This window comes from Delphinapterus leucas, chromosome 7, assembly GCF_059928025.1.
Source record: "Delphinapterus leucas isolate spDelLeu-1000000601 "Yukka" chromosome 7, BTC_Dleu_Yukka2, whole genome shotgun sequence".
NCBI lineage: Eukaryota > Metazoa > Chordata > Mammalia > Artiodactyla > Monodontidae > Delphinapterus > Delphinapterus leucas.
This window is the reverse complement of record NC_143135.1, coordinates 44,979,402-45,006,972: the sequence shown is the minus strand read 5'-3', so window position 1 is coordinate 45,006,972 and position 27,571 is coordinate 44,979,402. Positions and strand designations below refer to the sequence as shown.

Sequence of the window (27,571 nt, the reverse complement as noted above, 5' to 3'; positions counted from 1 at the left end):
GGCCTTAGAGTTGAGGGCTGGGGGCCCAGCTTTGTTCTCCCCTAACAGCTCCTCCCGGGTCTAGCTGTTTGTCTTTCTCTCCATTTCTTTCTTCTATCACCTTCTCTGGCCTCTGCTCTGATAGTTTCCAGCTTCCCCTTCTCTCTGCTATCAGGATGTGGAAATCTCCACAGTCAGCTGTTCATCTCCGCAGGATAGGCCTTTGCAGCCCTGGCCTCTGCTGCCACGGACCAGCAGTTACGTGCTGGGCTGCCTCTCTCCTCCCAGCTCCCTCCCACTCAAGCCCCTGAGGGTGAAGGAGGCCCAGGAAAGGCCTGGCCCTGGGGGCGGGGTGGGGGGGAAGGAGGAAATTGGTTTCACAGTCTAGGGGCCCACAGGGGTACTGTGCCTGTCCGTTACCAGCCTGCTTGCTTCATTCCTGTCTGTGTCATGAATTACACAGAGAAGACCGCAGAGAAGACCAGAGCAGCAAGGCTCCCCAGGCACCAGAAACCTCCCTGGTACCTAGAACTGAGAGGGCCTTGGAGATCACTTAGTCTAATCCCCTTATCTCACAGGTGAGGACACTGTGAGGCGAGAGAATGACTGCCCCAGCGTTGTTCAGTGAGTCCCTCCTCCCTTGTAATTGCTTCCTCTCCCTGCCAGGCAGCAACTGGGCCCTGTCTCACCTTCGTCCTCCTCTGTCGGGCTGACAAAGCCACGTCTCTCTTTAAACCCTTCTTAAAGAAACTGGGTGGACAGGAAACGCCTCTCCCAGAGCCGCTCCTGGTGAAGGTGGCTTGTGGAGAGGAGGCAGTATTGGTCTGTTCCCTAAGTGTGAGGGACAGTGTGGACACTTGCCCTGACCCCCAAATAGGCAGAGAGAAGCAGCACAGCGTGGTGGTTTAGAGGACAGATGCAGGAGCCAGGTGCCCGCATTCAAATCCCTCAGCAGAGGCTTAGAGAGGAAAGGGACAGGGGAGCCAGAGACTGAGGACAGCTCAGGTCTCTGCCCACTTATTAGAGGTGTGACCCTGGGCAAGTTAGCTCTCTGTGCCTTCCTTCTCTCATCTGTAAAATGGGAATAAACTGAGCTCGTAAATGTATAGGGCTTGGCAGAGTGTACTTACTATGGGCTATGTAAGTGTTGAAAGACAGGCGGAAAGACAGTAAAGAAAGGAGCCAACCAGGTGATTTAGACCAGCTACTGACAGGAGCCCAGTGTGCAGAGGAGGAGAAGGGCAAGCTTCTTTGAGGAAGTGAGTTTTCAGTTGGGTTGTGAGAGGTAGAGAGTCTCCCTGTCCCCAGACCTTTATTTTATTTGCTGTCTTGTTAGAAGTTCCAGAGGGTTTGGGAGATGGTGGAATTATGATTTCATTTCCGCAAAAGGCCTCATTTTATGTGGTGAGGAATGTAGCTGTGGATCTCCTGGGACCTTATGCTAATCATTAACCCCTTTGGTCTTTGGTCTTCCCCTCTGTGCAGTGGGAAGCAAGTCTGGACGTTGTAGTACGTGGCATGGCCTCCTCATAGCCTGCAGGAAGGGGCTTCTGAACTCTCCTCTTCCTGCTCTGTCATGGAAACCAAGGCCGGAAGGACGGGGCCGCCCACGCGCTAAGGATTCCCTGGGTTCAGGAAAACAGAAGTAGACTTGGTTGGACAGTTAGTTCATTCTTTCACTTCTGAACGTTTGAGTTCTCGTGAGATGTAACTGGACCTACACCCTTCACATCCAGTCACTTATGGAGCTAGTTTTAAAAATTGGCCTGCGGGGTTTGGTCTGGGGAGTTCCTAAGTAGACAGCTGACCACAAGCACCGGGGCACCCGGCCCTTTTTTCGGTGTCTTCTCCTGCCACTCACCAGTGACTCAGGTGGTCCAGTAATTCTTATAGGCTCACGCTGGTTCTTTTTCTGCCAGTCGAGATGCCGCGCCAGTTCCCCAAGCTGAACATCTCCGAGGTGGATGAGCAAGTCCGGCTCCTGGCCGAGAAGGTGTTCGCTAAAGTGCTCCGAGAAGAGGACAGCAAAGATGTCCTGTCCCTCTTCACCGTCCCCGAGGACTGCCCCATCGGGCAGAAGGAGGCCAAGGAGAGGGAGCTGCAGAAGGAGCTGGCGGAGCAGAAGTCTGTGGAGACTGCGAAAAGGTTTGTCCCCCTGACTTGTGTGGGCCTGTTCAGACCCAGGCAGGCTGTGGGCGTGTGTCCTGGATGAGACGCTTTGTGTGAACTCGGCTGTCCTGGGAACTGAGTTTATTTCTTAACCAAGACTACTGAACTCACCACTTATTCACTGAAGTGTGTCTTGGTGCCTTTGTTTGGTTGAAAAGATCAAAAACCACTTTCCCTCCTGATGTTTTAATAACAAATCATGTGCACAAATACACACCGTTTCCAAATGACATTTCCATTTTCTTTCTGAAAACTCGAGGATTTCTTGGGAAACGTGTTTTACTTCTTTTCATTGCTAATTAACAATGTATATGTACTTTGCACTGTTAATTAACTCAGCTCACTATTTGCCAGGTGCTGTGCTGGGCACTGGGGATGCATTAGTGAACAAGATAGGTATAGTCCCTGCTCTGTAGAGCTTACAGTCAGCCTAGACAGTAATTAAGTGACTGGACCACTTAATTGAAAAATGACAAGTTATGATAAGTGCTGTGTTAGTCAGGGTCTAACCAGAAAAGCAGAAACTACTTGAGTAATGGAAATAGGATTTTCATGCAGGGAATTGGTTACAGGGGGTAGAGAACCGAGGAGGCAAGCAGTGGGGAGAGAGGCAGCCCGGAGATTAGACACAGTAGGAAGCAGCCACCACCCCAGGCAGAGATACAGTGGAGAGAGGTGGTGTTGCTGGAGCCTGGGGTAGAGAAGTTGGAACTGTGGTGGCCTTGTCAGTGGAAAATGTAGCCTAGGGGGAGAGGCAACAGCCGCAGAGATGCCTCCCATGGCAGAGATGGAGGCAGGGATACCTGGCTTTAATCCTTCTGGCATGTTCCAGTTTCCCCCACCGGTTGCCACTGGCCAAACCTAGCCAGCAGCCAGCTGACGCATGGAGAGGGAGAGTCCTTTTTCAGACTGGGTTCTTAGGGAAGGTTTTTCCTAGGAGGTGACGTTGTAGCTGATGCAAGGGCATAAAGGAGCTAGCTCTGGGTAGAGCTGGGTGAGAGTCTTACAGGTGGAGCAGCCAGGACAGAGGCCCTCAGGGATCTTCAAGGAGGCCCATGTTGGGCAGAGGTGTGGTTAAGGGGGAAGCGCCATGACCTCCGGCTGGAGGGGTAGGCAGGGCCCAGATCAGATTGGTCTGTGCTCCCTGGTAAGTATTGGGTTGGTTAAAAAGTTTGTTCAGGTTTTTCTGTGAAATGTTACGGAAAAACCCGAATAAACTTTTTATCCAACCCAATAGTTTGGATCTTTGTCCAAGTGCATTGGGAAGCCCTCACCCTTTTAGCTTATCTCACCTGGGAGAGCAGAATTAAAGAATAAAAAGCTTGGAGAATGTGTCTGGCAGGGCTGTAGCTGGGTGCCTGGCTGGCTGGCGTACTGTAGACCCCAACGGCTCACGTCGTAGAACTTGGGCTTTCTCTGCAACCTAGTCCATCATCAGGTCCTTCCTAAGGTACCGCCTTATTTTAAAAGGCAAGTCCTTTCCTTTCTTGGTAGGACAGAATTTCAGTATTTCCTTAACTTTTTTTGGAAAGTAGTAAAATGTCAAGTACTTGTATGAAGGCAAGAACAGAGGTTCATCATCCAAAAAATAAGTGTTTTCCTTCCTCTGAGGGGCTGTGAAGTGAAGGGGTCGTTGGTGCCATCGGCCAGCTCTGAGTGCCAGCCTTGTGCTGAGTGAGGTGGGGACAGGTCATCCCTGGAGGGTAAAGAAGAGGCTGATGGGGGAGACCCTGGTCCACACTACACTGACTGAACAGAGGGCTAACTTTATGAACTGAATGGTCTGCCGGCGTTCTGTGTCTTAAGAATTGAGCATTTTGGACCCTTAATAATGAGAAGGAGTCCTGGCATTTTGTATTACTAGAAATAGGTTTCTGAGGCTAGTTTCCATTACAGAGCGACACTGGGCCTGACGTCTTCAAAAGAGAGTCTTCTCTTCTTATCGATGCCCAGGCTAATGGCAAAATAGAAGCCTTCTTACTCTAAGTCTAAACGATGCTCCGTGGTTTCCAGAAATTCCTCTGCAAGCTCATCTCCAGAAATTTTGCTCCTTTCCTACTTGTTAGGTTGTGATGGTCTTGGTTTGCATCTGTCTGCCCCCTTTTTTTTTTTTTTTTCCGGTATGCGGTCGTCTTACTGTTGTGGCCTCTCTCGTTGAGGAGCACAGGCTCCGGACGCGCAGGCTCAGCGGCCGTGGCTCACGGGCCCAGCCGCTCCGTGGCATGTGGGATCTCCCCAGACCGGGGCACGAACCCGTTTCCCCTGCATCGGCAGGCGGACTCTCAACCACTGCACCACCAGGGAAGCCCTGTCTGCCCCTTTTGACTGGAAGCTCCTTGAGGACTTTATCGGGCTCCCACCGGATCCCCAGGATCCAGCCCAGGACTTGGCCTGTGTTGGTGAGCAGTGGGTGATGTGTGGCAGAAGAAAGACATCCTGTTTCTCCACTGCCACCACAGATGCTACCTCGGGGTGGCCACGGCTGTCTGGGCCACTGTGCTCTACCACTCCCTGGTACGCTCTGTGACCTTGGGCCCATTAGGAAACCTTTCTGTGCCCCAGTTTTTCATCACCTGTAAAGTAGGTATGGTAAAGAGCTACTGTCTTGGGGTGTTGTGAGGCATGAGGGAATTAACATGCGCAAAAGGCTTAGGGCAGTGCCTGGATCACAGGAAGCCCCACGGAGATGTTAGCTATTTGTCCAGCTTCCTGCGGCAGAGATGGGCAGCGACAGCAGAGGCTGCTTCCTGTGGGCTACGCGCTGCCCTGTGCGGTTTACTTTCACTCTTTAAGCCCCACACGAAGCTTATCACGTGCATGTTCTTATCTCGATTTTGCTAATTAGGACACATGGCCCGTAAGTGACAGGGCAGAGGCTCAGATCCACGTCTTTCGAAGGTAGGACCCCACACTTCAACCACGAGGCTGTCCCACCTCCAGTCAGGGCTGGGGTCCTTGCTTCCACGAGAAGACACTGGAATGACACTGGGGGCTGCTGCCCGGGCTATAATTGCCAGCTTCTGAATGAAATGGAGGGAAAAGCTGGACCGTAACTCCCTGCTGCCCACTGGCTTCTTTTCTGCCAGAGGACAGCTTGGTCCCTAGACTGCCTGTCAGATGTCCCAGCATCCTCTGGAGCTGTGCACCCCCAGCTTTATCTTTCAGCCTCGCTGTTCAGTAGAGGCACCGTTATGCAAATATTCAGATGTGAATCGTTCGGAGGAGGAACCCTCTCTGCAGCTTCCTCTTTGTCTCTGGCTGCTCCCTGACATTCTAGAACCTAAATGCTCATATGGAGCCTTCCCGCCACAGCCAGGCGTTGTGCTGGGCTTTGAGGATGGAGGGCGCTACATACAAGAATCAGAGGGTGACCCCTGCCCAATAGCCAGTGAGGAACCTGGGCCTCAGTCTAGGCCCACATGGAGATGAATTCTGCCAACCACCTGCATGAGCTTGGAAGTGGATTCTTTCCCAGGGTCTCCAGCTAAGAGCCCAGTGTGGCCAGCCTGGGTTTGGCCTTTCGATACCCCGGACATAGAGCCCAGCCGAGCCATGCCGACGTTTCACCTACAGAGCTGCGAGCCAGCAAGTGGGCCCTCTCCTTGGGCTCCGTTTAGCTTTTCCGGTTTTCTTAGAGACGAGCTTTAGTGGTTAGCTCTGGTTATTCCAAGCCCTGGCCCATGGCGTGTGGGCCCTAAGGAGCTGCCCCATCTGTTGTTAAACCTGTCCCTTATCCCTGCGGAGTCCGAGCTCCCAGCCCATGTTCACGTGTGACAGTCTGGGGCTCACCTGAAGACCAAGGTTGGAGCCGTAATGGATGGGTTCTGGCTTCCTCCCTGGGGCAGAGGAATATGGACGTTCCTTGCACAAGTCTGGTGGGCTCTGGCTCAGGCAGTTTTCTGATTGTGGTGTTGTTTTTTTTTTAAACTTTCTTACCTGTTTCTCACCTTAGATGTCACCTTGCTTTTCCTTAGCAGGACTGGTCATCAGGCGGCATTGGCTGAGGCTTGCAGGGGTATAGTTGGCATAGAGATAAAAACAGTGACCTGGCAGACGTGTGGGTGACACAGAAGCCAGAGTCTCCCAGGGTCTGGCTGACCCTGTCAGAACAGGAGAGGGAGCCCAAAGTAACGGCTCTTCCTCTAGGTGCGAACATCCAAAAGATGCTAAAGTGGGAACCTCATTGCTCAAGGTGAGTCTGCCTCTGAGGAATGATTGACAGACATGAGTTGGTATCTTCCTTGGAATGGGATGCTTGACTCAGCTCCGTGTGATGGATGGATGGTGGGCTGGGGAATGCCTAGGCTGGAGGTTCCTGGAGTCCAGACTGGGTTTCCTGAACAACTCAGTGCATCTGTTATGTAGGGTTGGGGTCAGGGCAAAGACAGACTTCTGAAAAAGGGCCGCCCGCCTCTACTTTCCAGGTCTAAACAGTCTTGTCCGCAAAGAGGTGATAACACATGTGGGCAGATAAGGACCAGAGAGCCATGGCAAGCAGTGGGTGTATAGACAGGGCAGGGAAAGATTGGTCGTTCCTGAAAAATCAGCCGTGGGTCTGTGAGAAGAGACCTGGCCAAGAGCCAGGAGGAAGACAGCCGCCTCCGGGTGAGTCATAAGGTCGGTTTGGAGATCAGCTGATTTCTCCACCCCCTGTAGGTGTCCCCGGTGCCTGGAGAAAAGGAGGGGTTCTAGGGGCTCTGGTGGGTCACGGTTGTCACTGAGTCCTTCGCTGGTGGCTGTAGGCCCTGGTTGTGCTGGGATAGTACCCAGGAGGCTGCTGGGCCCTGTGACACAGGAGGGCAAGTAGTCAGCTGGTTGCTGGCATTGGACATCACTGGGTGGCAGTGCTGGGGAGAGACGTGGGAGAGGGGAGTGCTGATGGCCTCACCTCCCTGCTGCTTAACTGTGCCTGGAGATCCTAGGACTTGGGGTGGTGTCATTTGAAACATTACTGATTAGTTAATGAGGAAGGTGAGGGTTCACAAATCAGCATTGCAAATAAGCACGAGCTTGTGGCGTTTTAAACCAACCCTGTGCTTACTTCCCCAAGAGTTTGTGAAATTGTCTTTTGGTGCCAAGGTGACAGGTCCAGAGAGACCTGAAATTGATGCTGATCAGTCCCTTTCCCATAACAAAGCTACAGATCTGTGCCTGCCCTAGCAGCGGCCAGGAGGGCACATGCCAGGCTAGAGGAAGGAGCAGCTGGGGTGACAGGGTACCAGGGAGGTGGGAAGCTAAGGGCTAGCTGCACCTTGCCGTGACTTCGTATAAGCCATTTCCCATCTCTGGTCCCCTGACTCTTCCTTTATGAAAACAGGAGGTGGGACTGCTTGATTGTCACAATCTCTTCTGGCTCCAATGCCCCAAATTATTAACTTTGTGAAGTGCACTGTGACTGAGACTGTCCATATGCTGGGACTCAGAGTTTGGCTTATCTGAAGACAGCATGGTGGTTGATTCGACATCGTGCTCACCTCACCTGCCCTTGGTGTTAGACCCCTGCAGGGTGGTCTGCCCTCTGTCTCCTGAGACATTTGCCTACTTGCATGTTCCATGCGCCCTGCAAACGCAGGCCACAGCAGTTCTTAGTGGCCGCAGGGAGGGGTGTCTGGGATATTGCATGCAGAGAGACGAGTGTGAGAGGACGGCACAAACGATTAGAAACTTCTTCACGGTAGGACCAGCACCGCTGATTAATCAGAGCCAAATCCTCCTGCCGTGTCCGTAACAGAGACTCTTCATCACTCGCCCCAGTTCGCTGCTTTCTTTCACTTTTCCTTGTCCTCCACTTTTAGAAAGAAAAGTTTTAAGATGATTCGGTCCCAGTCCCTGTCTCTGCAAATGCCGACGCAGCAAGATTGGAAGGGCCCCCCGACAGCCTGCCCAGCCGTGTCTGCCGCAGCTCCTGTGCTCCCCGGAGCCCCTCCCCAGCCCGCACCCGCGCCCTATGCCATGCCTGAGTTCCAGCGGGTCACCATCAGTGGAGACTACTGTGCTGGGGTAAGGCGTCTCTGCGGGGGCTCTGTGAGTGTTGTATGTGCCAAAGCTGGGGTCCCGTGGGGTCACGCCCAGCCCTGAAGCCTGGCCTGGTCTGTGGGTGTCTGGAGGTGGCAGGCAGGAGGCCCAGGAGCCTGGAGAGAAGGAGGGTTCTAGGCGAGATAGCGGGTGTGTGTCTAGGGCGCTGCTCTCCCTGTGAGGAGGGCCTAGGGCTGCAGGTTGGTACATCGTGTGGCCCGTAGGTTCCATATGTGCTCTGGGCCCAGAAACACTGCTCTCTGTCCCTGTAGCCCATGGGGGACGGTTCCAGCTTGGGCTCTTTAGTGTTCCCAGACGTTGAATGGATTAAGTCCCGGTGTTGATTGGTTTGTGCGAAATCAGTTATTGCTGATTCAGCTCCTCCTCTGTGCTTGGACTCATGTCCTTAAATACAGGCTAGACCAGCCAAGCAGGACGAGCAGGTCTTGACAAGAAAGTGAACAAGCTTGGTTTGCACCAAGTCGGTTAACTCAGTCACTGAAAATGTGCTCCTTTCACCTGGTTGGATGATGCATTTTTATTGCTTGTTTCTTGAAGAGAAGTATCACTTAGTGCCAGGTTTGGTTCCATCTCCCTGGCCCTCAACCTGCTACCCTCAGTTGGCCTTGTTATTCTGTCTCTCTTCTTTTTTAACAGTAGTTTTAGAATATATAGTGTATCTGAGAAAGCAAAGTGACTTATTACTCTTCTATACATTTTCTTCTAGCTTAAAAAAATTTATTTTTTGAGCAATAGAAAATCCTTGCATATGGCTTAAAATTTAAAAGGTACAAAAATCAGTCCTCTAGCCACCCGATTCCCCTCCTCAGAGGCAATCCTTGGTTTTGGTTTCTGGTGTGTTCTCACATAGATGGCCTGTGTACCTACAGTTTACTATGCCCATGTAGTTGATTTATTTATTTTTACACAAATGGCAGTTACTATACATTATACTGAGCCTGGGTTTTTCATCTAACAGTACATCTTGGAGATAACGCCATATCAGTACATCAAGAGCTTCCTTGTTATTTCTTTTTTACAAGTGCATAGTATTCCACTGTGTGGATGAACCATACTTTATTTAAATTCCTTTCTATGCATGGGAATTTTGGTTGGATTGGAAACAACACAGGCCTTGTCTGGAGATACAGCATCCTGACCAGGAGTCTGTGGTGTCCACCCAGCCTCTGGCATGTGGGCAGAACAGTGGAAGGGGAGACTAGAGGTGGGCTGACAGCCAGCTGAAGCGGGGGAGGACGTTGGCCTGGTGCATTAACTAGCTCCTTTCAATCAGTCTCCTGCTTGGCACGTTGTAGGGCATTGAGCCCCTGAACTGGTGAGTGGTCTCTAGAGAGCCACCAGTCTATGAGAGGCAGGCTGACCTTGCAGGTCGCCTTGGCCCCCAGTGGGTCAGCCGCCAGGCATGAGGCCTGCAGTGCTTACAGGTTGGCTGGTCTGCTGGGACTCTGAGCACGTCTCTGATACCTCCAGCCGTGGCCTGAGCCCCTTGCCCTGCTGAGTCCCTCAGTCCTGCAGACAGAGTATTTGGCTGTATTGTTGGCAGGGACATATTTGTGTCCACGGTGTTGTCCGCTCACCTATTCCTGTTGCTCTCCTAAGCCATCAGAAAGTGTAAAATGGAATTAACACCCCCTCATGGGGACACCTGGAGTCAGGAAAGGAGAAGCTCCTTCCTTAACAAGAAGCGAGGAAAAAAAAAAAGTAAAAGTATAAAAACGTGCATGGGAAAGATGTATACCAACTTCCTTCCTCTGAGGATGGAGTGGGTGGAGGAGGGCAGAGTTTTAGCTGTTATCTGAGATGATTTATTTATGTAAACATATAAGACGTCTGAAACAACAATAAAAAATATTAAAATTGTTAGCTCTGGAAGGTAGATACATGGGCGTCTGTCATGTTATCTTCAGTGCTTGTCTGTAGGTTTACAACATTTCAAAACTAAAAATGATTTTTTTTTTTTTTTACTAAAGCAGAGGGGTCACGGTCCAGGCCCCAGCCTTCCGGCTCTGTGCTCCCTCTTGTACCTCCCTCTGCTGCATCTCATATCCCCTCTTACGAATGACTGTCTCCCCCAGCACGTTCAGATTTCTTCCACACCTGTCCTTCCCAAGAGACAAAGATTAACGAGCCCACCGGAAGGTGGGAATTTATCTCATTTATCTCTGAGCGTGAGGCAGCTCTGGGAAAGCAGAGCATACTTGGGCTTTGGGACTCAGTCAGATCAGGGTCTGAAGTTTGACTTCGTGACTTCCTGTGACTTATCCTCTCTGGGTCTCTGTTTCCTCAGTTGTAAAATGGGTTGCAGTGAGGACCGAAATGAAATCTACGAAAAGGGTCTGTCCCATAACACACAAGTGCTTGTTGATGGGGTGAACGGGGGTGATTACCAGATGAATCAGAAGCCTGGGGTTGGCAAAGCAGCAGACTGAGCACACGGGAGTTTTTATCTTTACCTCCGAAGAAACCATGTATTTTCTCAACTGGAAATGATGATGCTAACCCTGATCAGGGATACGGTCCAGGCTGTGCCTCTTCCTGGGCCGGGGGCGGCAGCAGCTGGCTTGTGGCTTCATCAGCCACACTGAGGCTGGCCGGGGGTACCTGCCTCTCTCCAACAGCCCTAGATCTCCTCCTGTGTCAGGGGACCCCAAGACCCCTGCTGGGTTCAGTGACTTGCCGGGAGGACTCCTAGGACTCAGTGCAGAGCTGTACTCAGGACTAGGATTTATGACAGGGAAAGGCTGCAGAGCAAAGTCAGCAAAGGGAAAAGAGGTACGTGGGGCAGAGTCTGGAAGAGGCCAGCAGCAAGCTTCCCAGCGACCCCACCCGGTGGAGTCACCAGAACGCACTTCATCCATTTAGCATTGAATTGTGACAGCGTGTGTGAAGTGTCATCTACCATGGAAGCTCATTAGAGACTCAGCAGCCACGGTTTTCACTGGGGCTGGCCACACATCTGCAGAGCACATCCCTCAGTTCCAGACTCCCAGAAGGAGCTTGGGTGTCCGGCGTTAACCATGGTATTTGTACAAACCGTTCAAGCACAGGGAACCACTGGGCCCACAGTGGTGGGAATGCTCCCCAAACCCAAGTTGCCTGCTGCTAGTCAAGGGCTAACCTTGCGGCAGGTCTTGCTAGGTCGGTGGTCTCAGGCCTGCTGTGTGAACCCTTTTCTGCAGATCACCGTGGAGGACTATGAACAGGCCGCCAAGAGCCTGGCCAAGGCCCTGGTGATCCGGGAGAAGTACGCCCGGCTCGCCTACCACCGCTTCCCACGCACCACGGCCCAGTACCTGGGTCACTGGCGGGCAGACGCTGCACCTCTGGAAGAGGGCCTCCCAGGTACGGCGCTGTGGCTGCAGGTGGGCTTTCAAGCAGGGCATGGCCCGAGGGTTGGTCAGGAGGTTTTACTGGTTGGATGTATCTCCCCCAGATGGTGTTTTAAGGGCAGAGCCCTGGTGTTGGCTTCTCCTACACTGATTTTTTTTTGCTGGTTTCCCCAAGGATTGATTCCACGTGCACTGTGTGCCTTGCCCTTGGTTGAGCTGTACAAGTTGAGAGAGACAAGGCAGGGGAGGGGGTGAAAGACAGTCCCTGATCTTGGGGGTCCTCCAGGGAGACAGGCAGCCTCATGCTGGATATTTAAACACAATCAGACAGTAAATGCCAAATTGGTGGTGAGGTGGGTGGTGTGTGGGTAAGTAGAGAGGGTGTGTTCCCAGGGCAGGGAAGTTGGCTCTGGAGTCCAACACACCTGCATTCCAATCTAAGCTCCACCACTGTCTTGGGCAAGGAAGGTATTTCTCCAAACCTCAGTTTCTCAGTCTGTAAAATGGGAATACTAATAATATCCATCCCTTGGGCCAGTTGTGAGGATGAAACGAGAGAATGCACGTGAGGTGGTTGGTGCAGTTCTGGCATCTGGGGAGTGATTGGTGAATAGGAGTTACATTGATGCTGTGGAGTTCGGGGAAGGAGAGATCAGAGAAGGCAGGATGGTTTCTGGTGGAGTCTGTTGGGCCTGTGAAAGACCCAGGAGCAGTAGAGGCTGTAAGTTAACTAATATGAATGAAGACAACAGGAAACCTCGATCTTGAAAGTTGGTGGTGGGGGGTCGGATGAGGGCCTGGTGGTCTGTGCCAGCACCCAGGACCCTGGCTGCCCCCTCGGCGGGGGGTTGGTGCCAAGATGTCTCCTGTCTCTTGCTTTCCTTGAAGCTCTGAGACCTCGACTTTGGGCATCTGTTACTACCTGGGGCCCTGGGTCAGTCTCAGCCCTCCCAAACCCGTTTCCCTGTCTGTCTGAGGGAAGTTGATCCCACCCGCTCCAGTGTTGGCAAGGGCAGGCAGGAATGACTGTCGAAGGTGTACTTTATACAGAACAGAGTCCCCGGGGGCCCGGGTGTGAGTGTGGTGACGTGGAGGCAGTGGTCCCCCCCAGGCCTCTGGACTGCGTGTGTCTCACAGGCACTGGCACACATCAGGGACTCCTGAGCTGGCCTGTAGCCGTGCCTGAAGTGTGTGTGTGGGGCATCAGTTCCCCGCCCCCGTGCTGCTTCAGCCCCTGTGATGCCTCACATCTGCTCTAGGGCAGTCTGTTCCGAGCACTGATGAGGGTCGCCCAGGCAGCTACTCCGCCTTCGTTCCTTCCATTGATGAAGATTCCAGGGTTTCCTCCTGCCTGGGGTGGCAGCCAGGCAGCTGGACCCTGTGCGGGGTTGGCTGATGTGCAGAGCTGAAGCCCCCAGTTCTACTGCTGCTCAGCATAACCTGTTCCTTGGCCAGAACAGAGCTTATCGAGAGCCAGGAAAACCCACTATGAGAGTAATGAGAATAATGCCCTACGATGTATTACTGTTTAGAAAGCATTTTCCTCTACCTGCTAGTGCAGCCCTCACAACAGCCCATTAAGGCAGGGTGTCATCCTCGGGTGAGCAGACAGATTCAGGAGGTAAAGTCGTTTGCTCCAAGTCGTAGCTGGAAAATAGCCAAGAGGCATTTTCTGGCTCCTGTGGGCTAACAGCCCACAGCCGTAGGGACAGACAGCTCTGTCTCTGGGGGGGATGCGTTCCCTATTCTGTGCTTATTTGTGGAGGGGATGGCTTCTCCATCTAGCCCCTTAGCCTCCCTGGGCTCAGGAAGATGTGGAAGGTCAGGGACAGTTATTCCCACCGGGGCAGTGCCAGGTTCTGTCTGTTCTCTTATTAGAAGACACAGCTGCCCTTTTTCATAAGCCTCGTGTCCTTGAAGTACCCAGGAAGCTGAAGCTCATTTCAGTTAAAACAGTAAAGGGCCAGCCGTGTGCCAGGGCCCGTTCTAGGGAATGGGGACACAGCAGTGAACAAAATGAACATATACTACCCAAGATAAAGGAGAGAAATCATCTTACATAGTGGCAAGTGCTGAGGAGACAAAATAAAGCAGGGAAGGGGGTATGAGATGTCGGGGGCAGTGGGAGTGGTTAGGTTTTAGATCAGACAACCAGGGCAGGCCTTGGTGGGAACGTGACTTTTTTTTTTTTTTTTTTTTTTTTTTTTGCATTACGCGGGCCTCTCACTGTTGTGGCCTCTCCCGTTGTGGAGCACAGGCTCCGGACGCGCAGGCTCAGCGGCCATGGCTCACCGGCCCAGCCGCTCCGCGGCACGTGGGATCTTCCCGGACCGGGTCACGAACCCGTGTCCCCTGCATCGGCAGGCGGACTCTCAACCACTGCACCACCAGGGAAGCCCGGAATGTGACTTTTGAGCCCCTGTGAGCTCCTGAGGTGAAGGGCACTTGGCCATCACTCAATCCTGTTTTGCAGACTTCCACCCTCCCCCACTGCCCCAGGAAGACCCTTACTGCCTGGATGATGCTCCCCGAAACCTGGGCTTCCTGGTCCGCATGCAGGGGGGCATCCTCTACGTGTACGATAACACAAAGATGCTGGAGTGCCAGGAGCCCCACAGCCTGCCCTACCCGGACCTGGAGACCTACACGGTGGACATGAGCCATATCCTGGCTCTCATCACCCATGGCCCCACGTAAGCCCCCCGAGTCTGCCTCTCTTTGCAGGGGTGCTATCCTGTAGGAAGGGACCGGGAGAGGCCTCTTGCTGTGGGCTTCTCCTCAGCTAAACCACCCCCAGAAAGAGAGTGGTTTCCCCTTTCCCCGGTGCTTTGTGGGTTTCTGCCACAATCTTCCTTCACAGGCTGGCATATTCTTAAAGTTGCTACTACCTGTCCCTTCTGCACGCGCAGGTGTGGGGCATCTGCTTGCCGCTGGCCACCTGTGCACCTTAAAATGGCGGCCACTCCTCTTCCCAGGCAAGACGGCAGCCTTGCAGAGAGTTACCAGCCTAGGGCGCTACTGCAGGCGGGGGAGTGGTGAAGACTGTTGCTTCCTCTGTTGGCTTTTCTGTGTTTCTGGAGGGGAGAGTGCAGGGAGCCTGGGAACTTAGCCACGACCCCCGTGTTGCCTGTAGGCTTGGCTCGAGCTAACCTGGCAGGTAGCTGTCTTCCTGGGCCCTCGCTTCTTGGTGAGCACTTAAGCGAATCAGCAGTGGAGGCTCAGCCTGCCCGGGCCCTGAGCCCCTCTGACAGCGGCTGTGCTGTGAATACCAAGCCAGGACTGGGGGTCCGGGGGAGGGGAGGAAGCTGGTCACGGCTGAGGGACTTATCTCTTGCCCTGCCTTTTGGGGTTCGCTGGAAATGGGGTGATGCCGTGTCTGAGGTGGGAGAGTGGGCCCCGAAGGGATGGACAGAGTGGGTCTTGGTCCTCGGTGATCTGAGGGCAGATGTAAGAGCTGGGAGGGGAAAGGGTAGTTCCCGGGAGCTTGCCTCAGCCAAGGAGACCAGGAGCTTTGAGGGGAAGCCTTGGGGATGGGACTGCTCCCCACGTGTGTGAGCAGTGGCTGTCCTGCCTGGGAGGCTGTCAGGGCGAGTCCCGCTGGGGAAGGGACTGGGTGATATGGCCTTGGGAATCCCGTCCGACCCAGACTCTCCTGCGCTTGGCTCTGGGGCTCATCCAGCTGGTGCTGATGCGGGGCTGGCAGCTGCTCTTCATGCACGTCCCAGTGACGGGGCACCAAAGGAGCTGTGTGTGTTTGGGGGCCACAGGGAAGCAGGGTGGCCTGGCTTGTGATTGAAGGCTCCGCGTGGCTGTGGACACAGGCACCTGGCAGCTGGCTAAGAATAGTGAGTGCTCCCGCCTGCAGTGGCCTTGCCAGCCGGTGGGGACATCAGTCCTTGCAGAGATGGTAACAACACCCCTGCATTTCTAGTCTGCCCATGATGCAGAACATCCTCCCCTCATCCTGAAGCCTCAGAGTTTGAGAAGTCTTCAGGTCTCAGGGTTTGGGGGATGTCATTTGGTCACAGGGTGGTTCTCTGCAGCCAAGGTGGGCAGGTCACGCCTTAGGGTTTGACTGTATTATCAATCTTTTGGGCAGAGGTGAAACTCTTTTTCCAGGAGTGAAAGGTGGCTGAGGATAGATGGGAGGAAGGAAAGACGGAAGGGCTGAAGGAGGGAGATCTTCCTTAAGTGTCCACTCTGCTGAGTTGGGCCCTTCACACACATAAGCCAGTTTAACCCTCGTTTCACTCTTGGGCATTGCTGGCTCCATATCTGTTCATGAGAGACAGCAGCTTGGGATGAATTGCCTACGCCCGTAAGGCTAGAAGTTAAGGAACCCGTGTGAGGTTGCAGTCAGCTCTCTACTGCCCCCATCGACTCACATGGCTGTGGTTCCACACTTCAGCTGGGTCTGCAGAAAGCAGGCCCCTCCGTACCCCTCCCTGCTCCGTCCTGACCTTCCGCCCAGGGGTCGGTCCCCGCAGACACTGGAGGTCTCCAAACTGGAGAGCTTGCTGTGCCTTCTCCTCAACTGTGGTTTCTCCCCCTTCCCAATCTGCAGGAAAACGTATTGTCACCGGCGACTGAACTTTCTGGAATCCAAGTTCAGCCTTCACGAGATGCTAAATGAAATGGCCGAGTTCAAAGAGTTGAAGAGCAACCCTCACCGAGACTTCTATAACGTGAGAAAGGTGTGTTAGCTGGCTGGTGTTCAGAGCCGGTGCCCTAGCCCGTCCGGGCTCAGCCCCCTGCGTAGCCTTCCTATGTACAGAGGGAAGACTGGCCAGTTGCCTTCCGTGCGGCAGGCCACGCCTCAGGTGGTACTTGGTATGACATGGTGGAAACCTTTGTCCATGTTGTGTATCTGTTGGAACGTGCCCTCCTCCTTGAGAAATAGGGCATGGCCTATTAATTGGTTATAAGACTGGAGACCAGCCTTTTACAGTAGAGAATGTATTAAATTTATCATGGATCGAGAAAAGCTATTAAGGCCTCTTTGGACTTGGGAGTTTGTGGCCCTGCTTCCTTCTGCACGGGGCGTATTTAAGGAAGAGCATCCGACGTGCCCCCCTCTCTGGCCTTCCCCTAGAGTGGAGAGCCTGCAGGGGCCGCAGTCGGGGCCGACGTGCAGGTTAAATGATCACGGACTTCCGCTTTGCCATTTTATTCCGTGTGACTAATATACAGCGAGCATGGGATCAGTGCCAAGCGTGGGGCCTTTGATGCCTAATGAGAGTCACTTCCTGTCCACAAGCAGTTCCCAGCCTGTTACTGTTAGTGTGATAGGTGTGTGACCGGGGTGTCTTTCAGGGAGAGGCCAGGACTGAGGTGACTTTGAGTAGGAGTTTGCCAGGCAGAGGGCAGGGCAGGGGGTGGAAGTGATGGCACAGCAGGTAGAGGGAGCTGTGGCTACAAGCAGCAGCAGGGGGAGAGTGGCCTGAGACAGGAGGGAGCGCGAGGGTGCTGGCACAGCTGCAAGGGGTGCAGTGTGGCTGGAGCTCAGGGGTGGGGGCAGAGGCTCGTGGCGGGCTGTGGGGAGTGAGCCTGCAGGTGTGGGTGAGGTTCTGGATCACGCAAGGGCCCACAGGTTTGTCAGAGGCAGCAGGGAGGCGGGCGGGGGTGTGGCGCTGCTCTGGGACAGAAGCTCCGGGAGAAGGGTGGGGTAAGGCTATGCCTGGAGGGAGGGGTGGCCACATCTGAACTGAGTCACAGCAGGGTTGTCATGGCCACAGGGGCCTCTGTCCCAGTGCCACCCTCTCCCTGGGGTCAGCTTTGACAAGGGAGGGTAGGCCAGAGGAGGTTGTGTCTCCTCTAGGGAGCCCAGCTCAAGCCTCCCTGACCCCCTGCCTGGGAGCACTCAGCAGTACTATGTGGACGGCCTTCTCCAGCAAGGCCCCGAGATCACCTCTGCTAAGCTGCATCCCACTTGGATGGGATCAAGAGCCTCCAGAGTGCAAGTTAGGCTTCTGCTCCTGGGCTCTGAGGCTCATGGAAGAGTCTCGGGGATTTCCAGGCAGAGGTGAAAGGATGTGTGTTAGACACCACCTCCGTGGCATATTCACCTTCAAGCACCATCTGTTTCTTCTCTGTGATCCTCAGGTGCTCAGACAGCTGGGTGCCTCAGTCATTAGGTCAGCTCCTCTCTGCCCTGCCCGAAGGAACCCTACAACGCCCAGATGGGTGTCCAAGAAAACTCCTTGCCCAGCCCTGCGCAGCCCTGCCCTCTGCCCACGTGCGCGCTCTGGGCCTGACTGCTTCCTGCTGCCTGCGCCTGACTGCACTGGCTCCGACACTGTCTGCTTCTAAGGCGGGGCCCCAGTGGGTGTTTGCGCTCTCTGGCCACCATGAGGGCGAGAGTCCTAGGGGGCAGGGGGCGAAGGGGCTGTGGTTACATACCAGAGCCCATCCTCGCGTTCCCTGTCAGTCTGGGGGTTCATGTGCTCTCTGGACAGAGGTGGCCTTGAGCCCCGTGCTCTGACACAGTGGGCTGTTCTCTGGCACCACAGCTATCCATAAACGCACGTCCAGGTCAGGCTGTGCCTGCCCCTCCCTGCCTCCTGAGTGCTGACTGTTTCATCTTACCCTGGAAGCCTGTGCTAGGGGAGGAGAGCTGACTTTCTGAAGTTCAGGATGGGCTGGGAGGTGGCCTCCATACTTCCAAGTGGCTGTCAGTGTCACGGGGGCAGGCCAGGGTCCTGCTCTGAGGCAGGAGCTGTGCCTGGTTGTGGGTCAGTGTGGGCGGTACTTGTGAAATTACCTGCAACATCACATCAGGTCATGGGTTATGGCACCATGAGGCCAAACCAGCAGGACTGTGTAACTGAGATGACTTTTCTGCTCAGAGCTGAGAATGAGGGGCTGAGTGTGTTCGCTGCTTGGGAGGTGGGTAAGATTAGGCCTTACCCACTTCGGTTTAAATGTCATATCAGGGATAGCAGATAGGTTTCGTCTTCTGTGCCAAACTTGACCAACTGGGAGCGGCTACCTGAAGCTACTCCCGAAGCTTAGTGAAGAGTGCTGTAATTGATTACCGATGTTTGCCACAGGGGTGGAAATAGTCAGTGTTGGCTTAGGGGCCGGGCATTGGCCAGCCCTGTTTAGAGACTCTACTGTTTGTTTAGACCCAGGTCTTAGATGAAAGCAAGGAATGCTCTTGGGTCTTCTGGTGAGTTGAAAATGCTGACCTCCAAAGACAGGCTCTTTTACTTGTTCCTAAAATAATCACCTTGGTAATTTTGAAGTTTGGATCAGATGCTTCCTGGATTACCCAGTTGTTTTCCTCCCTCATCTAGTGACTCCTGGGGATGAGGACAGGCTGCACCCCCTGCAGTGTGTCATTGCTATGTTAGAGGACAGCAAGAAAGCCCAGAATGTGCTAAGTCATGCTGAGGCAGTTGAGCCCAGCTGTGTCCAGATGAGATTACTCCGGCTGACCTCCGCTTGTGTGTCCCACATGAGCCCAGCCCATCCGTGTTGTGCCTGAGCCTGTGTGCTGCGCTTTGGATGACGTTTTAACTTTTGGTGCTTCCTTTCTCTGATGCCTAGTGGTCTGTCTTTCTGGTAGGAGTGGCAGGATTAAGGGCAGAAAGGGCTCTGATGAGTGAGTGATGTTGGTCAGTGATATGGGCTGGCTGATTAAAAAGCTCACAGAGGTTCAATGGATCGGATGTCTGGTTTGGCATGACTTGGAGATGCCTGGCCAGCTGTGAACAGCATTCTTTGGCCTGAGGTCAGCCACCTCCTCACCCCAGCCCTGGCAGAGCGCCCAGTCAGCTGCAGCAGGGACTGCAGAGTGTGGGCTGGCAGCACCCTGGTCAGTGAGGCTGCTGCCACCCTCCTGGGGGAACCTCCCTCAGGCCCCTTGGGCTCATGGAAGGGGGTCAGGATGTTCACTGTGACTTCAGGCCATCCCTCAGCTTAGCCAGGGCTCCGTTTCTTTAGGGCTAGTGGCTGAGGGGAATGCTCTGAGGGTTCCAGAGAGGTCAATGGCAAGTGTGGGATTTTGTGGGGCATTAGGTGGGTCCTCAGGTTTCTATGAGGTTGTGGATATCATCGAAACGATTGGAACCTCCCACACCTGTTCATTGGTCCATTCATCCATCCATTGAGTCAACATCATACCAGGCTCTGGGGTAGGCGCTGGAGGCTTAGATGCATCAGACATGGTCCCTGTCCTTGAGGACTGAGCTCCCAGTCTAGTGATGAAGTAGACAGAAAATTATTAGATCAGATTGGAGGACATAAACAGTGACGGGAGTGTCTGTGCTAGAGTCCCACGTTGGGCAAGGGAAAAAATGATCCGTTGTGCTTGGGGGATCAGGACAGGCTGCCACGTGGAGGAAGTCGTGGGAAATTTCCTGGTGGATGGATCGGTGGGGAGGAGGGAAGGCATGCCAGGCTGAGGACACGCGGTGTGGAATAGCATGGCACCTCGGGCACCTGTAAGTGGGGGTGTCCTGGCTGGAGCAGAGAGCAGGGCAGCGGCAAGGTGAGACTTAAGGCTTGAAGTAAGCCTTGAATCTCAGGCTAAGGAGCTTGGGCTTTATCTTGAACACTTGGGGGCACTGATGATTTGTTAACAGGGATAGTGGCTGGATCTGACCTACATTTAAAAAAGATCTCTTGATGCTGTAAGGAGGGGGACTGGGCAGCAAGGCTAGACGGAGGAAGACCAGTTCCAAAGTCTACGGAGAAATGGGGTGGGGGATCTGGCGTCAGTGCAGGTGCTGAGGCTCTGCGGTCCACACCGAAGCCTGGATGTCCTGGCTCCTGTTGCTGGGGGGAGGTGGCCCAGCTCATGTGCTGGGGGCCACTGTGTTGCAGGTGGACACGCACATCCACGCGGCTGCCTGCATGAACCAGAAGCACCTGCTGCGCTTCATCAAGCATACGTACCAGACGGAGCCCGACAGGACAGTTGCCGAGAAGTGGGGCCGGAAGATCACCCTGCGGCAGGTGTTCGACAGCCTGCACATGGACCCGTACGACCTCACTGTGGACTCGCTGGATGTCCATGCGGTGAGTGAGCTTGGCCAAAGGGCCTCGTGCAGTCCTGGCAGGGGACTCAGCCCCCTGGAAAGGAGCCAGGATTGGGCTTGGAGAGAGGCTGGCCATGTAGGCATCTCTTTTTCTTCTAGCCGTGGATGATACGGAACAGGGTTCTTGGCCTTTCTGATCAATAGAAATTGACTAGAGGCTAGACAAGAAATTTAGGCAAGGCTTTATTGGGGACCCTGCTGCAGCAGGGGGGAGCGAGAACAAACAGGTTCCCTTGCGTGCTCGCTCCCTGAGTGGGGAGTGAGCTTGTACCTTATATGGGGTAAGGGTAGGGATGTGTCCCGGGGTCGGGCGGGAGTGGTGGCTTAGGTGGTTTGCCCACCCCTCTGGTGGTGTTGAGTGCAGGGGGCATGCTCAGTACCCTGCTTTTGCTTCCAACACCCTGTTTTTGCTCCAGGCTCTTCAGAAGTGGCAGTTGGGTTTTTTGGTCCCTTTGTATCTTTTGTCCATAATTTGTCCCAACTGTGCATGCACACAGTTATTTTTAGTCCCATATAGTTTCTTTGCATTTTGCTGCTTGAGGAGACGTTTGTCCAGGTGCAAGTACTGTAGCACTGCAGCAAGGAGTCCCAGGTCCCAGCCTGTCTCATGGGGACTGTGAGAGGTAGTTTGTCCTCAGAGAGTAACAGGGCTGGGAGCAGCCCTGGGACAGGGGAAAAGAGTGTGTGACTTGGTCAGAGAGGTCCCTGTTCTAATTCCACTTAGGAGTTGTGTGCCCTTAAGCAACTCATTTAAGCTTTTATTTCCTTGCTTATAAAGTGGTGACTGCCACGTGCCTTATTGACATTACAAAGTTATTAAATTACTACCTGATGTTGCAGCTGCTATAGGAAACAGTATGGCGGTTCCTCAGAAAGTTAAATATAGAATTACCATACATTCTAGCCATTCCACTCCTAGGTATGTACCCAAAAGAACTGAAAGCAGGGACTAAAACTGTTACTTGCACATTAATGCTTATAGCAGCATTATTCACAGTGGCCAAAAAGTGGAAGCAAACCAAGTGTCCATCAACAGATGAATGGATAAATAAAATGCACACACACACTGGAATATTATTCAGTCCTAAAAAGGAATAAAGTACTGATATCTGCTACATCCATGGATGAAGCTTGAACACATTATGATAAGTCAAAGAAGCCAGACACAAAAGGACAAATACTGTATGATTCCACTTGTATGAGGCATCTAGAATAGGCAAACTCAGAGAGACAGAAAAGAGAATGGTGGTTAGCAGGGTCTGGGGGAGCTATTGTTTAGTGGGTACAGAGTTTCAGTTTTACAAGATGAAAAGAGTTATGGGGATGGATGGTGGTGATAGTTGCACGGCAACGTGAATGTATTTTATACCACGGAACTGTATACTTAAAAGTGGTTAAGAAGGTAAATTTTGTGTTATGTACATTTCACCACAATAAAAAAATCTTAAACCAGACACTGAATGAGGCAATGTGGAGAAAAGTGCCTTATGACGTCTAAACGGTAATAGGACACACATTATTACTGATGGTTCAGTATTTTCGGCTCACTCAGCCAGCCCTGCTCCTGGAGGCATGAGGCCCTTGATCCTCCTTTACAGAGGGCCTCGCAAAAGGACCCCAGTGCTGGCTGAGTGAGGATGCATGATCCTGGCCCTGGGACTTTCCAGGTTTTCGTGCAAGAACTGATACAGAAGGTATCTTTCAGTGTGGCTCACAGAGGCCACCTTGTAAAGGCCTGGAGGGGTCATGTGTGTGGTGGCTGCAGAACAGCATGGTGATCTGGCTGGTGTCCCTTCTCCCCAGGGCCGGCAGACGTTCCACCGCTTTGACAAGTTCAACTCCAAATACAACCCTGTGGGGGCCAGTGAGCTCCGAGACCTGTATTTGAAAACTGAAAACTACCTGGGAGGAGAGTACTTTGCTCGGATGGTCAAGGTGGGTGAGCCCTGGACCTCTCCAAGCCCTCCTCGGATTCCTGACAGCATTTGCATTCATGGGGTGGGGGCCCCGCAGGGCCTCCTGTCCTCTTCCCCTTCGTGAATCCCCGTCCATCCACCATCCAGCTCAGGCGAGGTGCAGGTGCCTGGGTGCCAAGTGCTGTGGCCCTGGCCGTTGACTCCCGAGTGCGCAGGCTGTGCTGTGTGTGGACTGTGCTGACTGCAGGCAAGGGGGGGGGAGGGTGTCCACCACTGGCCCAACTCTCGGCATCCAGGCTTGCTGCTCTGTGTGTCTGCAGCCTGCACTGGGTATAGGTTAGCCCTATTTGGAGATGCTTCTGCTGTCTGGCCTGGTCATGTGTGTGACTGTGCAGGTCCAAGGCCTTCTCCCCTAGGAAGGTGGAGTTAGTGCTGACGTGGCAGCAAGGGGATGTAGATCAGGCCTTCTGAGCCCAGGAGCAGGTGGCTGAGGGAGCTGCAGGATCTAGCAGCTGGGGTGCTCTGGGCTGACCTGAGCTCTTCTTGGTGCCAGGAGGTGGCCCAGGAGCTGGAGGAGAGCAAGTACCAGTACTCAGAGCCACGGCTCTCCATCTACGGCTGCAGTCCTGAGGAGTGGTCCAACCTGGCCCGCTGGTTCATCCAGCACAAGGTCTACTCACCCAACATGCGCTGGATCATCCAGGTGCCCCGGATCTAGTAAGTGGGGCAGCTGCTGTCTACCTGTGTCCTCTGGGGTCGCCAACCTGTCCCACAGGAGCTGCTGAGTCTGTGCTGCTGAGGGACAGGGCCTGTTCCAGTGCCAGCCTAGGCCTCTCTGCCCCAGGGATTTTCCTACAGGGCGGGGTGGTTGGCAAAGACGTCCTTGTGACACTTCAACTCTGTTCTTTGAAGAACATACATGTGCAGAGGCCTGGTAGGAACTACTGCCCATCTTCTTGTCACTGTGGTTTGAGGATGGGCTATCCTTTTGGGTGAGGCCCAGGGTCTGAATGACCTGATGGGGGGGCGGCCTACACTGCTGGCCCTCTCCCTGGATATGACTCAGACCACCGCTGTCCTCTCCAGTCTGGCCAGTGTGGCCCCTGGATGGGCCTGGGACACGTGGTTTAGGGGGACTGAGCTGAGGGGAGAGAGTTGGATCAGCCTGAATCCCAGCGCCCCACTCCCAGATTGGCCTCTAGCTGGAGAAAGCTCTCTGATGGGTATGGGTAGGTGTTGAGTGTGCCACCAATGCCTAGTGTTGCAGAACTTGGCGAGGAGGGGAGGATCTGTATTGGAGCCCTACCTCTGAGTCTACCCTGGGTGTTTAAATGGGGATCTGTGCTGCCTGAGGGAAGGGACTGGGGAGGCTGGTCTCTGATGGGCCAAGGGGGCTGTTGTGTCCATCTTGATCAGCAAGTCTCCGCTTTCCCCCAGTGACATATTTAGGTCAAAGAAGCTGCTGCCAAGCTTTGGGAAGATGCTGGAGAACATCTTCCTGCCCCTTTTTGAGGCCACCATTAATCCTCAGGATCACCGAGAGCTTCACCTCTTCCTCAGATATGTAAGTGTGGGTGGCGCCCAGGCAGTGTGCCCAGTGAGGGAGGGACGAGAGGAATCCCGGGGGGGGGGGGGGTTGGGTCAGCCTTCCCTTCTAAGATCCTGTCACTGGTGTGCCCCAGGCATGAGGTGGCCAGCCCAAGAAGCTGAATTTCTAGAATAATGAGCCTGCTCCTCTGGGGCAACCCTGCGGGCATGGGTGGGGTGTTGGGAAGGCAGCCGTGAGGCAGAAAGACTGAGGAGTTAGTTCCTGACCAGGTGGGGCTGGAAGGACTGGCCTCTGTCCCAGCTGTAGCCTCAGGTTGTTACAAATGCAGACATTTCAGGCTCCTGCTTTTGCTTAGAAACCAATGGTCCTCCCACCTTGTTTGGTTAAGCACACAAGCCCCACAAAATATATTTATCTGGTTAGTTGTGGGAGAGGGTGAGAAGGGTGGAAGAGAGACTTAACCAGAAAGGGCATCAGGGGGGCAGGAGCTGGTCCCGCCCCCTGGGTGCCCAGAATAGAGTTGGCTGCAGGTGGTGAGAAGCAAGTTCAGTGCCTGGTAGAGTTTATGGGGATGGTTTCTGACAGTGAGGGAGGTGGGGAAGATACCAGAGGGCTGGGAGTGGGGGAGGGAGGGGTGACAGTGTGAGTGTGTGAGTGTGTGTGTGTGTGTGTGTGTGTGTGTAGTAGGGGTTGGGGGAGTTGGGGGGTTGCCAGCAAAGTTTGAAGGGGCTGAGGGACGGCACTGAATTTATGTCTTAGACAAACACCATGCAGGCTGTTGTGTGAAGAAAGGCCTGGAACAGAAGAAGCTGGAGGTGGGGGGCAAGGGGGCAAGGTGAGAGTCAGGGGCCTGCTCCAGCAATGGAGACGTGCGGGGGCCTTGAACCAGCAGTCGCAGCTCACACTGATTATTCACTCCCTGCTCTGGTGATCCACGCCATGACGTGATCTTGCTTCAGCCTCACGGTTGCCCCCCTTGACATCATTTTGTAGGTGTTAATAGTAAGCAGCATGATTATGTGTTGCTGTGTGTTAGACACTGTGGATTATCTCACTTAATCCTCACGACTGTCCTGTGAAGCTACTAGCTCCGATTTACACATGAGGAAGTGAAAACTGAGAGATCACAGAGCTAAAAAGTGGCAGAAGTGGAATTCGTACCCAGGTCCCTGGCCCAGGTGTTGTCATCCCCACATTAAGGAAAGTGAGACGTATACAGGCGGTGGGCGGGGCCCCTGGGCGGGTATGGGCACGGGTGGAGAATGGATGGGGACTGGGCACACCCTGAAGGTCAGCAAGGGGAAAGAGTCACGGGGGGCCTCCTGGTGCCTGGCTTTGTTGGGGAGCAGATGGTGTGCCTTTCAGAGGACACTGCCAACTGTGGGGGGACAGCAGGCTTGGGGAGGAGGAGTTGGGGTTTGGACATGTTTTGTGCTTGAGGCTATGGGAGGCCCAGTTTGGGGCCCTGCATTAGCAGAGCCCAGGAGAGGGGCTGACACTGCCCCCATGCTGGGCCCCCAGAGTTCAGGTGCAGCGTGGAGCTAGTGAGCACAGAGCAGAGCGGAACTCGAGGTCCGCCCTGGCACCCAGACCTGTCCAGGCCGTGCTGAGAGCTGCAGTGGGACTCTGTCATTTCCTTTGACACATAATGACTGTGACAGGGAAGATTCTGCCAAGTCCCTCATGGTCGCTTGCTCCTCTGGGCCCCTACTGCCATTTCGAAACAGGCAGACTCAGCCGGTCCTTCAGGGGCCCCTTCCCAAAGTACAGCTGTGGCTGAGGGACAGGAGCAAAACTGCCCTGCATGCTGGCTGAGAGCTGGGTCCTTGCAGGTACATCCTCCATCAGGGCCTGACCTCTGGGAGCAGGTGACGGGAAGCCTGTGACTCGGGTGGGGCCCTGGAGGTGTAGTGTGGGCCCCAGCTGAGGTGTAAGTGCAGGGGGAGGGTGGGCATCTCCTGAGCTGCTCTGACCCCAAGAGCCATGGCTCAGCCTGCCAAGGGGCCCTCTTGGATGGCGCACACCTTGGCCTGTTTGAGAGGCATCCCAGCTGGCCACACCTGGGACATCATGGCCACTCTAGGGCATCCTCCACCTACAGCCCCAAACAGTGCAGACCCTGAGCCCGTTTAGGCTCAGAGCTGGTCGTCTCACGTGGGAAAGCTCCTTAACTGGCCCTGCTTTGCTGTCAGCCAAGCCCTCCCTCACAGGGTCACTTGAGTATTAAGTTAGCTGATGTGTGGTAAGTGCTTCAAGCAGGGCCTGACATACAGTAGGTGCAGGGGAAATGCCTGTCCCCTTCCCCCTCACAGCTGTTGTCACCGCTGCTGTTGACACAGCCTAAGGATGGGAGGTGAGTATAGCTGCCTCACCGTTCACCTGGCCTGGCCTGAGCTTCCCTTCACTGTTGCCACCACACAGGGGCTTGGCGCTCTCCAGACTGACTTCCCGGGTACCTCTGGAAGCCCCGGAGGGACAGACTGGGGCGCTGCACCCACTCCCTATCCCTGGAAAGAATGGGGCTCAGGCAGGCCAAATGGGGCTCAGGCAGGCCACGGGGTCTCCAGCTGAGGTTTCATACCTGAGAGGCCTGGGCTCCAACGCCTTTAGCAGGCTCACTTCAGCTGCACATATACTGAGGCCTTCGGCAGCTTGTCTGCCCTGGCTTGACGCAGGACCCCTCCTCCTGCCCAGGTGACGGGGTTTGACAGTGTGGATGACGAGTCCAAGCACAGCGATCACATGTTCTCAGACAAGAGCCCCAGCCCGGACGTCTGGACCAGCGAGCAGAACCCGCCCTACAGCTACTACCTGTACTACATGTATGCCAACATCATGGTGCTCAACAACCTCCGCAGGTGGGTGAGCTGGCCCCTGTGCACACCTCAAACCAGGGGATGCTCCTGAGCCCACCCAACAGGGCACGTACCCACAGGGCTACACACACATGCAGGCGTGCCTGCTGCCACAGATACGATCACACATACAAGGCAGCCAGACCCCATGCCTGGACACACGTCCATACACACTCACCAACACCTACATGTGTGCACGTCTGTCCCTGATATGATAGAGACACAGGACCTGCTGATACACGTTCACTAACCTCCACGCCAGTGGTGTTCACACGTGTGTCTATCCATTCAGTGAATCACAGCACCTGCCATGTTAAGGCACCGTCCTGGGTACGGGACACATAATAGGGAACAAAACAGATCGCATCCACGTGCTCATGGAGCTTCCATCCAGTGGTCTCACGCCCAGCCTCCCCACAGCGTACACATGGAGGCGAGGCCCACGAGGCAGGATGCTGAGCCAGTCCCTCCCCACATGTCTAGCGTCCTCCCACCCCTGCTGGGCCACGGGGCCTCAGAGCTCAGCCTCAGCCAGCGCTAGTTTGTGGGTGTGGAAGTTTTGAGGGGGACCATGATTGAAAGGAGACGGCCAGGGTTGGAGCCCTGGGCTGAGCTCTCCGAGGTAGGGGCTCTAGTTCTAGCTCTGCTGTTGCCCTGCTCGGTGGCTTCTGACATCTGGGTTTACCCCCTTTTTATA

General features: G+C 54.2%; 1 protein-coding gene across 10 annotated transcripts in view; it reads left to right on the top strand.

Moving 5' to 3' along the window:
• Positions 1-27,571, top strand: part of AMPD3 (adenosine monophosphate deaminase 3) — a 41,270-nt gene that overhangs the window by 7,316 nt on the left and 6,383 nt on the right. For 7 of the 10 annotated variants that reach the window (XR_016393819.1, XM_022555814.3, XM_030762685.2 and 4 more), the window contains exons 2-11: positions 1,899-2,124; positions 7,944-8,148; positions 11,364-11,526; positions 13,987-14,206; positions 16,078-16,207; positions 20,340-20,534; positions 22,358-22,489; positions 23,024-23,187; positions 23,908-24,034; positions 26,714-26,877. Coding sequence is in view for 9 of the 10 variants with exons in the window: in XM_022555813.3 (XP_022411521.1) it covers positions 1,899-2,124; positions 7,944-8,148; positions 11,364-11,526; positions 13,987-14,206; positions 16,078-16,207; positions 20,340-20,534; positions 22,358-22,489; positions 23,024-23,187; positions 23,908-24,034; positions 26,714-26,877 (1,726 nt within the window). In the remaining variant the exon portion in view is untranslated. Of the gene's footprint in view, positions 1-557; positions 604-1,898; positions 2,125-3,507; positions 6,341-7,943; positions 8,149-10,773; positions 11,205-11,363; positions 11,527-13,986; positions 14,207-16,077; positions 16,208-20,339; positions 20,535-22,357; positions 22,490-23,023; positions 23,188-23,907; positions 24,035-26,713; positions 26,878-27,571 lie in introns of those variants that run through there. The other 3 variants (XM_089915161.1, XM_089915162.1, XM_089915163.1) reach the window with 3 other exon arrangements.